The 13,204-nt window shown below is 42.9% G+C and overlaps 1 protein-coding gene across 1 annotated transcript in view; it reads right to left on the reverse strand.

Annotated features, from left to right (window-relative positions):
- The window catches only part of LOC104166235 (E3 ubiquitin-protein ligase LNX-like), a 69,074-nt gene that overhangs the window by 34,981 nt on the left and 20,889 nt on the right, over positions 1-13,204 (reverse strand). The window contains 1 exon segment of the mRNA XM_009706098.1: positions 510-751. Within this exon segment, the coding sequence (XP_009704400.1) occupies positions 510-751 (242 nt within the window).

A 13,204-nucleotide genomic window follows, 5' to 3' on the forward strand; every position in this document is an offset into this window, starting at 1 on the left:
TCCTCCAAGCTGCACCTCCGTGGGAGGCTGGCAAACATCCGCCAGGCTCCCAAGGCACTTCTTAAGATTTGTTTTCCTGCATATACTTGGCAACTGCCAAACACAGTTCCCAACAGGCTTTTGGGTAGGTGCCCATAGCATAGTCTATGGGGGTTACTTGGGCCATGTTTTGGTGAAACCGTTAGACAGCTACACCATCTCCCCTGCACATCACACATGCCATTTGCTCTTCCAACTGAGCTGACTTGCCTAAATAATCTTTCTTAAGACCGGCGGCTTGCATGTGTGCAGCTAGTCTGTCTTTAGCTTGATGCTGCCCTTGGCCAAGCAAATTTGGTTTTCACCTCAATATTGGGTCACTGAGTGTGCAATTTGATAAGCCATGTAAAATTAAAGCTTTCACTCTCCCTTTTTTTTTTTTTTAAAAAGCATCCAACAACATATGTTTCACAGAAAACGAATACTGAAAGAGGCCACCAGGCTCTGAAACCATCACTTTTAGTTCTTACTTCTGTTTCGGTTGCTGTGATGCAAGTCTCCGGGGCTGCTGCTCGACTGGCTGTCATCCGAGGTGGGGCTGAAGGCCGGGTTCACCAGCCCCGGCTCATCTGTCATTAAGGCGATGGCCGCAGCTGCCGAGAGCTCGGGGCCCATGGCAGCTACTGCTAAGCTGGAGCCATGGTCTGGAGAGCAGTCTTGGGAATGCCTCTTCCGTTCCTTGGTAAGGCCATAGTGGGATGCTCCTTTACATCTAAGGAGAAGGGAGGGAAAGGAAGACATGATAACAAGTTGTATTTAAATGTTGCATACCTATGGAAATTATCCAGTGCCAAGGAATCACGTGGAGTACAAACTGTGACAATCATGGTGGCCGATGAAATATGGATGCTTAACAAGAGGGAAAAATGCCAGTCCCGTCCCAGAATCAAAAAGAAGGAAAACTGTCCTTCAGAGTAGCTGAGTTACCACCTTACATAGAAAGACTACTGCTGGTCAAGAAAAAATAGAGCTGCAGCCTTGCATGTAGTCCCACACATATAAATAGTTATGGTGGATGCAAGAGGACAGGAATAACAGGTGGCTAATTAAGCCAGAAGCTACAGTCTGTAATTTCCCCCTTGCCTCTGGTCAATGAAGGAGAGCAGGGTGAGGCCTGATAGCTTCTCCAGGTCTGCTGGTGAAATAAAAGGTGGCTTACCCAGCCTCGAGCCCTGAGAAACCTTCCCGGTCACCAAGGTGGTCACAGCGGGAGCACAGGGCTATGCTCTTTCAGGCAGGAGGCAGGGCCAGCCCTTCGGACAGAGGCCAATGCAGCCAGGGAAGGGAGGGCTGCGGGTGGGAGTCGAATGCCCGGGGTCTATGGGAATCAAGTCCCCACATGGTGTCCGTACAGACCGTTTACTACTTGAACTGCACCTGATGAATTGTTTTCAAATTCAGCCATGGAGATGGCCAAAGATGATCCGAGGGCTGGAGCACCTCTCCTATGAAGACAGGCTGAGAGAGTTGGGGCTGTTCAGCCTGGAGAAGAGAAGGCTCTGGGGAGACCTTAGAGCAGCCTTCCAGTACCTAAAGGGGCCTACAAGGAAGCTGGGGAGGGACTGGTTACAAGAGCCTCTAGTGACAGGACAAGGAGCAATGGCTTTAAACTGGAAGAGGGAAGATTTAAATTAGATATAAGGAAGAAATTCTTCACCATGAGGGTGGTGAGGCACTGGAAGAGGTTGCCCAGAGAAGCTGTGGATGCCCCCTCCCCGGAAGTGTTCAAGGCCAGGTTGGATTCCATTGAGGAACCTGGTCTAGTGGAAGGTGTCCCTGCCCATGGCAGAAGGGTTGGAACTGGATGGTCTTTAAGGTCCCTTCCAACCAAACCATTCTGTGATCCTATGAAATTTCCAGCTCTGCTATTCCAGCTCAGTTGAGACACCAAAATAGAAGGGTCATCGCCTCGACAGAGGAAGAGATGCAAGAGGTGGTGGGTGGTCCTGCTGGCCCTGCAGCCCCACCAGAGCCAAGGAGGGAGTGCAGGGCTCCCACTGAATGACTGAATGCAGGTCCTCAGACCTCAGACCAAGGTTCTTGGGCCACCCTGGGACTTCACCAGTTTGGGGAGCTCAAGGCTGGTTCTAAAATAATTCTGGAGGAAAATCCAGATCCTAAATCCTGACTCAACCTCCACAGCGACAAAATCCTCCATTCCTGGTGGAGACATGCATGTTCCCAGAAGAGCTGAAGATACAGCATTGTAAGAGGCAAATTACAAGTCTGCTTTGAAACAACTTACTTCTAGTCCCAGCTATCTGCTCTGGATTCATCCTAGACAGCAAAGGCAGGGCCACGCATAGCATTTCTCTCTTAAGACTTGTTAAAGAAAGTCACTTGAATGAAATTAAAGGTTGCTGTGCTCTTCATGAGTCAGCATTTAATTAAAGCTATAAAATAACTGAAGAGACAGAGTGGCCCAAGGACACAGCACCTGTGACTTTTCTCCAGCACCACTTCTGCCCAGTGCTCACCCACTAGAACCTCATTCACTGCATTAAAAAAAAAAACAACTACCTTTTAATCATAATCTAATGAGCTTGGCCTACTTTCAGTTACTGTTATCTCTTTCTTCATAGCAAAGGCTAACTGATGACCTTCATAAAAGTGCCTTGTAGGACGAACTCACAGAAATAGCTGCAGAAACCCTTAGGGATAGAAAGCTCTTTGTAATATATGGCAACACAAAAGGCAATGCATAATACATACAGTACACAATGCTAGTGGGTTAAGTGTCAGAAAAAGAAGTAGTACACAGAACAGAAGCCTTGGAAGATAAATGATTTATGGAAGCAGTTCCTGGGACAGAAAGATGAGGTGAGGATGACTCACAGAGCTCTCTATATCAGCTTCGGAGCAGCAATTTAATTTCTCGTATGGTATTGGCTTTTTATGAGATACAATTGAATTTAAAGGGGTTTTTATCACTAAATTATGATTTACCATCATTTACCATCATTTACTTCATACTGCTTATGACAACTTTCGTCATAAAGAGGGAAAAAAAAAAAACAACCCAAACTGTATCATATTGATGCAACTCTGTAAGGGCTTTGTATATGCTTTAACATTTGGATGGGAATGGCTGTGGCAGAAGTTATTTCTGAAACCTTTGACAAGCAAAATGAGGCATCTCAAAAGAAAATATTCTTATGGAAGAGAAGATTGATCAACTATTTCAAAAGACCATCAAGAAGATATTTGGGGCACCTGTTTCAAGACAAGACTGCAACAATAATCCTACAAAACACCAAGGAAGAGCTCTCCTGCCTCCACTGCAGCAGGCATTTTCCTATTCCTTCCCAAAAAAGAGATGTCACTTCCTTACCCTCTCCAGCATCCCACACCATTGCATGATGCTCTCTTTTGTATATCACAGGGAGCAGAACCACAAAGGCCTTCCCCTCTTGCAGCCTACCAAAACTTCTCCAACACAGCATTTTGAGAACCTGTCCTTTACTCATCCAGCCTATGAACGCTCAACAAAGTAGTTAAACAATAGTCTAAAAAGCCAACACAATTAAATGAACACAAAGAAATGGCTTCAGGGTGAACTGTTTGCTGTTCTCAAAAGACAATCTCTGCCTTACAGAGATCCTACAAAGATTCAGAATATGGTAAGAAATACTCCTACTCCACATTTTATTTTATTTGTCTCTGTTTTCACCGTGCCAGTAAAGAAATTAGAGCATCAGCCTTGTGAATGGGTCCTCAATGCAGAACTTTTTTCTTTTTGGTGGGTCGCATGAAGATCAACATAAGGATCAGAAGTGGCTCTGCCCAAAGATTCCCATCTACATGGATTCAGTCGCTGCCTGGCACCCATCTGCGCTTCACTGCTGAAGCCTTCACTTTCTGTGGAAATGCTCACTCGCTGCTGTTGGCTGCACTGCAGACACCCAGTTAACAGCATCAATCCAACAGCAATGAGCAGAAGACAGTTACTTTGAATGTAGAGAGGGCTTACATAGTTTAAGATGTGGCTTATTGGAGAAGACAAGTTGTCATGATACAAAGCACAAGGCATATCTTTCTAACTCTGCCAGAAATAGTTAAAAGAGAACCAAAGCTCTTCAAGTATAAGCACTGAAGCTATTTCTTAAATAATTGTGGCAGGCATAAATGAACACAAATCAAGCCCTCTTTCTTCAGATTAGCACAGTGTCCTTGAAGAAGAAAAAAAAGTTCCAAGCCTTGAAACTTGTAATAAAATCTGCAACAGCATCTCTTCACTTTCATTGTTTTCCTTGTGCTGACATTGCTGTGATAACAGAAAACAGAAGAGATGGCTGTCTAAGTGGAATCATATTTATAGTGTCTCAGCTACATTTTTCCATATGGTTGGATTTGGCTCCCAGAAAAGAGAGATCCATAAAACAGCTAAATGCCAGTACTAATTATCTTTCTCACTGTGATTATTAATCAGCTGCCTGATTTACAGCTGGAAGAGTGGGATACCTGATTATCATAGGCCAGTCAGAAAGTGAACTCAACACTGTCTAGTGGCCAAGGTGAACTACAGATTTATGTTCCTTCTCAGTCACACCAGCCAGCAAGTACATCCGTGCAGCCGTATGATACCAAAACAGTTTGAAGGCCAAAACCGAGAGAGATAAACAGACATGAATAATATGTGTTGTACAGTTCATGCCATTAAAGTAGTGTCACTAGGTGCATACAGGAAATTCAGAAAATAGTTTCTTCCATTTGCATAGCCTCTTTTATGAAGCAGAAATGTGCTGTCCTAAATCCTGGCCGTATGAGCTAACCACCAGGCAGTAAGAGGGCAGTGGTGGCTGCTGAAACTTCATCCAGGGCTGCAGTTCTGGCTGGCATCAACACCGATGGCTGCAGGGCAAGCCTTGTCCCACACCCTGCTCCACACACGAGGGAAGGTCTGTGCTCTGGGCTTCAGGAGCAGCACGTCCCAAGTGCTGGAGCCAGGAGATCCAGAACCCCGTGGCTGCCTTAACTTGGTCCCACCATTTGTAAAAACAAGCTTCAAACTCAAGGTCAACAGAAACATTTCCACGTCATTTAAAAATTCAAATGAAAACACTGGTTTGAAAACAGAGGTGCATTTTCCTTGCAGCATCCCTGACTCACACAGCAAAGGAGGGCCTGAAAGTGAGGTCAACCTCAAGGATTTCCATTACCCAAGCTGACACAGGGGCAAAATGTGGAGGCAAAACATAAACAAGGACAACTGCAAGGATTTTTTCACTTCAGTTCTAGTGGTCTAAATGAAACAGGCAAAAAAATATTTGTATATATTTACAATGCATTTGCTCGTTTAAAAAAGCCCCGCTTTCCATCTGTGTCACTTCACAGGCTGCCCCTCTTTCTCCCTGTCTCACACCTGACTGCCTGGGCAGGGAACAGGGGAAAAAAGTGAATCTAGAGAGTGACAGTGCTTAAGAGCCAGATCTGGCACAAATAAACTGAGCAGAAGCTCTCCCTGCCCAGTTCCAGCAGTACTTTCCCAACCTCACTTCCAGCTCACTCATACTTTGGTGCTGTTTTGCTTTAGTGCAGCAGTAACGGACATATTGTCTGAATGCAGTTAAGAATAATGTTCACAAAGCACTCAGGATTGCCCAGCACAAGAAAATACTGCATAATGGTTTGTCATTGCAGATTCAGAGCCGAACCCTGAGCAGGGTAGACAAATACATTTCAGTTATGCCCTCACTGGAAGCAGTCTCATCCCTGTGTAATTTGGGCTGGACAAAAGCCAGGATCAGAAGTACCAAGAGTGTGTATCACACCCTGACTATCACACAAACTCTCCCATCTGCTCTAGTACCCTTGAACTGGTCTGGTGGAAAGGCTGATGGAGAAACTGAAGGTCACCAAAAAGGAGCATCCTGGATAACCTGGTGCTGATAACCTCACTCGTGAGACCCTGGTGAAAGGCTCCTGCCGCGTCTGGGAAGAAACGAGGGGGATTTGAACTGGAGACATTGACACACAAGAAGGTGTTGGTAATTCCTGCCCCATGGGAACCATTTGCACTGTGCGTGCATCAGCAGTGACTGTACCCCAGATATAACCTGAACACCAGCCATATGGATTTCAGGCCAAATGCCTAAACTCTAAAGCTTTCTGAAACTCCACCATAAGGGATTGAACTGACTTGATCAGTTCTCAGGCAGGGATGACACCAACTCTCTGATCTTACTTTTGCCAACAGTGCACCAGGAACTGGAGACAAAACCGAAAAAGGAGCAAGGCACCTAAACTCCAACCAAATCCCACGTTACAGATCTAAGCTAAAATGTAGCAAATGCATAGTCTCCCTTCTAGACCAACCACACCGGTGCTTAAGAGACCAGAGACATCAACAACTTCAGCAGTGAAGGTGACCAATATCCTGCTGCTCTTTACCCCCAATAAGTTGTATCATCCTTGGTCGTAAATCTGGCTTCTGTGAAACCTGGCCCTACATGCAAAATTCCTTTTTTTGCTGTATATGAAAATCAATCCTGGAACTGACTGCTTAACAGCAATGCTTTTTCCTTGGTAATTCTGAGCTCTTGCAAGGATTAACCACTGCATGAATGCTGTCTATGAAAAAAGCTTCATAAATAAGTACCTGATTGTTTTTTTTTAAATGCATTTGCCTTTTCTGCTTTTTATAAAGGATTGTGTCATGTCAAGAACATTCCTGAAGCTACTGTAATCACCAGCTATGGCTAGGAAGGTCCTGCCTACATTAAACCTTCCTCAATATTCATAAAGAAGGGGATGACCCATCTAAAAAGCAAAGCTTAAACTCCTGGATTACAGTTTCCAACCAACATTTGCTGCAAGTCAGACTGCAAAAACCTTGTCTAAACATGCAGCTAGAAACAGGAATTTCATGCCGGCAACATTTCTAGATGCTCACAACCGCTGTTCCGTACACTCTGTACCCTGGCATTGATGCACTTGGGTATCCTCTCCCTGGTTATCTCCCAGTGTCAGAGGCTTGCCGTCTTGTTTGGGGGGAAAAAACCGCTCATTTTTCACCTAACTTAAGTGGGAAATTGTCCCAGCTACTATTACGCTTTCACTTCAATAACCCTATAAACAAAAGCCTTTTAGAGACAGCTTCCTGACACCTGGGGCATCAGGGCCGGCTGGGAGGGAGGCATGGGCCGGCGGCTTGATCCCTGCTGCCTCCGGAGGGTTGAGGATAAGAGATTCCGTCCTACGCTTCCATAAACACTGCTCTTCTTCCTGTCAGCACGGAGATAGCTATGATAGAAGTTCAGATTAGGCAAATGGCTTCTCTGTCTAGCTGTCAGAGAGATTTTCTCATGTTATTTGCTCTTAATTGTGAACCAGAGGCCTTTGCTAGAGTATAAACACATAGTAGATTTAGTGGTTCTATATTTCTGCGTTACTACTCTATAAATATTTATAAAGGTCCTCATAACATTTATTTCCTTAAGCTAAAGTTATTTAGCTTAAACACTTTCCCACAAGATAGGAAAAACTTCTCAAATATCTATTTTTTTCAATTTAATTTCTGCATATTCCTCTTATGGTTTCCTAAGGTTTTTTCATGCTTTTTGTTTTACTGAAGCCATCGTAATTCAACAAACTCTGGAACTACCTTACTAGCAAAGCCTAAAGTTGTGCTATGTCTTATCTGTAAAGATCTGACCCCAGGGAAGGGCTGTCGTTTTCACAATGCTTTTGCACTATGATGCTGTCAAACAAAATATATTTGTATATTATGTAAGGAATGTGTGCAGGAGTATCTGTATACTTACACTTCCACGTCAGCTACTCTGTATGAATTTGGGTGTACCACTAGACAAAGGATTTATAGTTCCCGCAGATTAAAAAACCCCACATTTTCTAAGCATAAAAGGAAAACATATATTGAGCGTTCTTTATAATTATTATGTTAGTCATCAGCTACAGCAATGTATTCTCATTTCTGTGATCTGGTTGCTGAGAAAGAGAAGCAAGCATGGCTAGTGACTTTGGTACAGGCCCTTGAAAATATTTTGCATTGGTGAAGAATGGAACTGTAGTTCAGAGTTCAAACCCCACAGTTCCCCAAATTACCGACGGACAGACAGCTGGTCCAGACACAAACTGAATAAACATTCAATGGAAACCAAATCCCCATTTTAAATTCAACTGCTCATACTGAGGGAAGGGAGGAATCTCCAGATTTCCTACTAGTTTTCAGGAGGGTTGAAAGAACTTGGAACACATTTTTATTCTTAAATAAATTGTAGAGTTTAAACTTCATGTACATGCTACCAAAGTATCATGTAACCTGTGGTCATGTTTAAGCTTTTTTCCCCCTTCTCTTTAAAAAGCAAAAAGTTGTACTTCAACCACCATCATCAGCTTCTATTATGAAATCTTTTAAAAGGCCCATTAACGTCTATCATGGGAGCAGGGAATTGGAAGAAATAGGTAAACAATACTAGTTGCCTGCAATGTGGGCAAAAATGATGACTGGGGTTATTGTGCAATGATCTCGGTTGTTGTTGGGACTGTGTACAAATTGTTGGTCCAGATCATGTTCTCTCCCTCCCCTGACACTTCTTCCAGGCCATTACTCTGTCACTGATGATTTTGAAACTACAACTCTACTGATTTCTCTTTAAGGTTCAAGCATTTTTTCAAGTTCTAGTCTTAAACTGTTCCAAGAAATTGCAGCTACCTAACATATAGGAGAACCCAGCTGTAAATTGCTAGAGACAGCTGAGATGGGAAAGTCAGCATACAGGCTGGAAATGCCAATTTCTTTTATGGATTAGCACAGCTTCTGTATTGTGCCTAACACAACTACTACTTTAAAGAAGCTAAATGTCACAATTGACTTTGTGGCTTCACCTTCTGTTGCCCCTTCCCCACCTGTGCCCAAGCCACCAATGCTCTGAGAACACACAAGGGCATCAGCAGCCTGTTCCCACTGCTCACATAAGGCACATCCTTAGGCTGCTGCTACAGCTTGTACCTTTTTCAACGCTACCTTTAAATGTAATGCTTGTAGAGCACAAGTAGATCTTGAGCAACAAAAATGAGGAATTAACTGGGGTGAAAGACTGCAGTCAGTCTATTAATCATTATTTGCTCCTAGATTACTATAAACAAACATTTGTCATCACAGGGAAGTTACTGGCCAGAAATATAGAATCAGAGTGATCTTGCGTGAGGCAGAACAAGACCAGTATTTATTTATATTGAACTTAATTAAATACTGAAGCTCCCTGAGAGTAATCTACATACCTCATGCAATCTACTCACACCAGCTGACACAAACAAGGGAAACAGGAGGAGCACACTATCTCTAACTCTTGGTATGTGCAAGGAACACTGCAAGGAACCTGTGAGTACCTGGGTAGGAGATTCAGAGCAAAATAAGAGGGAAAAATAAGACACATGGGACTAGCACCTTTGAGCTGGTGAGAACCTGTAAACCTTGATGATGGCTTCTAGTGCTTTTAGCACTCAACATATAATGCATCATTTAAACACACTCATCCTGTTCAAGTGCTATATTAAAGTCCTAAAGTACTAAAAACTCCTCTTGACACCTCAGTGCAGGTGGAGCTTGATGAAAACTTCACCAGGTGCTTTCATCACCTTCCAGAATTGCATAATTTTCTATACAACACACTTAAGAGCTTCAGCCTTCCCCACTCTTGAAGAAGAGTAAAACTCAATGTTTCAAAAGAAAGTGAAAAAACACAAATTAGAAAGACCCCCACAAGGTTTCTTCATGGAAAACTTGGGTACTCATAAATACTCATAAAAGTTGTATGTTCTTTTATCTACAGGTGACGTGCACGAGGGAGCAGTCGCATGCAATGAGTGTCAGTTGGGTATCTGGAGCGCCACATAAGACCTGCCATCAGCAGCTGTCAGCTTCATATCTGGTTTTCAAGTCCATCCAAGACCACTCAAAGAACAGCGCTGGTACTCTGCAGGCAATCTCGACCACTGATTTTGCCTTATACTAATAAAAATAATAATTTAACCTTTTTACAGTAGTCATTGAGATCATATGTAATGAGATTGCAGCAGGATCACTGAATATATTCCTCGTTTAGAACCTTAACAGAAAAATAAGCCTAAGGAAAATCACAGTGTGTGTGTGTATATATATATATATACACAAAGGCTCAAAAAATGTTAGTACTGCTAAAATCAAGTTATCTGTGACAAAAATAACAAGTGCAAGGACAAAGAAATTCTTAAGGCATTGCAATGCTATACCTCATAACACTGCACTATCCAATACATGGCATTTTTCAAATTATGTGGATACACATATAATTAATGTTAAGGATAAACATTCAATCTGTTGATTCATGTGTTTTTCATGTTTATTGTTCAGTGTTTTGATCACCAGATTATATTCAACAGGTATAACTACTCTCCGGCAACTTAGGATCTCAGTGTTGTATTCCCCTCCTACTATCCCCACCTATACTATAAAAACTTTATGATGCAGTGAGCAAAATATGCTTGCAGTGGGACAAGGGTTTTGGTTTTTTAACAAGAGTGACAGTATCAGCGTAACATGATTCTTGCAGCTACAGGCAGAAGAGCCTGCCAGACAGAAACTTTGTGTTTGCACATACTTCGCACATATTTCTTTTTAAAATGAAACTAATTACAGTATCTGCTATGTCACGGACTCAACAAGCCAGCACTACCGAGAGCAGGTTTGAGGCTTCTGTTGGCACAAAGCAGTGACACATGCGCATAAGTCTCTAGATGTAAAATAATAAAAAGGGAACACTGCATTCAATTTCAGGATGTTTTTAACCCAAAGCTTGGGTTTACTAACACGTTCTCCACTGGAATTTGAAATTACAGGAAACAATGGGGCTGCAGCCAGTAAATAACAAGTGCTGTCCTTATACCCTCTTATTGACAGACCATGCTATAGATGGCCACCCACAGCTCTAGCTCCGGTGGCACTCGCCTCTGACCTCAGTGACCCAAAAGTCACATAAGATCCCTTTTAGGTCAGCATGGGTATCTAAATTACATCGCTAACACATCTTTGTACACATCAAGCTCTGAAAACAGACTTGCTTCCTCATGGGGAAGGTCAGAAAAAGGAGGCCTCAGCATGCCTTCTCAGAAGTTGAAAAACGACCGAGATCCCTCTCAGATGCCCATCTCAGTGTTGAGTAAACACCTCCGCCACCATGACTAAGTAGCATCTTAAGATGTCACAAATGTTTCCCATTTTAAAAAGTAGTTCTCCTGTCTTATCAAATCCGGTGTCTGATATTCAGTGAGGATCCCAAATCACTCCTATAAGAAGTGAACTGCATGTGACTCATGAATCAACCACTGTGTCTTAAAACCCTAAACCAACATGGGTTCTTTGTAGGGATGGGGAAGGAAGAGCACAACATTTCCTGGTGTAACTCAGAGCTCGTTTTCCAGGATTTCAGCCTAAATGAGTATTGACGCTGGCATAAGAAGTACGTAAGTCACACTATTGACTAAATATCTTGTTACACTAGGGGTTTTTCTGTGAAGATAACATAGCCAACAGTACATTTTGCTACAGAAACACTGTTCTGGCTTCTACTCCTCCTGGCTCTACAGTCTTCTCCTTTGCATGTATGGCCAGAAGAGGATGGATCAGAGGGACGTTACAAGCCAGTTTTCAGAACAAAACTCCCCAAATCCATTGGGCATGCAAAAATCTTCACTGCTTGTGGTTTTATGGGTTCCACCCAGTTGAATATGAGATATTTCGGTGAGATATTTCACCCTCCCGTTAAAATAAACACACATTGTAAAAGTATTCAAAGGCTCCAGAAAGTCCATATCCAGCCACAGCACAAGTATGGCTGGAATGTTGTTTACAGTCTTCTGAAATCTCACATAATAGGAAATGCTCACGCTGTAAAAATTGTGAAAAACACATTTTTGAATCACCATTTTTAACAGAATTATCAGAAATACTTTTAACCTGAATTCGTTTATCCAAACCTGAAAAAAGCCCAATCCACTCATCCTTCTCCCCACATAACTACCTACAGGCAGTGCTGCGCTCAGCACCACAGAAAGCATCCAAAAACGCAGTGGTGCGGTTTCCCTCCTGTTGTACGCAATCAGCTCTCACTTGGCAAGGGAGGCTGACGGAGCCCACACCCTCACAGCTTGGTTTTCAGGAGTGCTCTCACCGCTAAAGCTCAGGTCCGGTTGGGGTAAGGTTGGTGTCTGCTCCTCCTGCTGAGGGTTATTCAGAGAGATGGACTAAGCAGGAGGGAGCCCAGTGCTATCGCCAGATGAAAAACTGGTGCCTAGGGAGGGAGAATCTGGGTCCTGCTTCAAAGACTGCTGTGGCTTTTCGGTTGAAGTTGAGAGTAGTTCATAAGAAAAGCCGCTGTCCTCTTGTTAGTCACGCCACTATCTCTGGGAAAAACCTGGCAATACCATCTGGGCACACAAGCCCTTCTTCAGTCTGAAGCTGAAGAACTGAGCTTAGAGGCTTCAGATGTAGGTTGAGAACCTCTCTGTAACATTGTGCCTTGTTTTCTTAGACCACCAGGGTATAACTGATGAATCAAGGGGTAAAATACATAAACTAGGGTGGAAGCAGGAATCCAATCCTGAAACCCCGTAATTATAAAACATGCCTTCAGAAGTGAGTACTGTATTACCACCAACACAGAATGGATTTCCCTGACAAAGGCAAGTATCATAGAATCATAGGAGAGCGTAGGTTGGAAGGGTGCCTGAAAGATCATGTGGTCCAACCTTTCTTGGGAAAGGAAGCCTAGATGAGATTATCTAGCACCCTCTCCAATTGCATCTTGAAAATCTTAAGTGACGGGAACTCTACCACATCCCTGGGAAGGTTGTTCCAGTAAATGATTGTTCTCAATGTAAAAAAGTAAGAGAAGGAGAAAACAACTTTTGCACTATATCTTACTTTGAGCTCAAGTTACTCAGGCTGCTGCTTCTTCATATTCCTTAGCTTGCAGATGCTATAGGTGTCTTTAGGTTTTCTTAGTCACTTCTACTCTCTCATATTTAATGCTATTTTTGCATAGTATAAACATGAAAAAATGTTTTCAGTCTTTTTTTTAATTTAGTTATTCAATTTATTAAAAAAACATTCAGGCTAAGAGGCAGTCATCTCATACTGTCTTGTTATAAAACACATGAACTTATG

This window comes from Cariama cristata, unplaced genomic scaffold, assembly GCF_000690535.1.
Source record: "Cariama cristata isolate BGI_N322 unplaced genomic scaffold, ASM69053v1 scaffold12088, whole genome shotgun sequence".
Taxonomy (NCBI): Eukaryota; Metazoa; Chordata; class Aves; order Cariamiformes; family Cariamidae; genus Cariama; species Cariama cristata.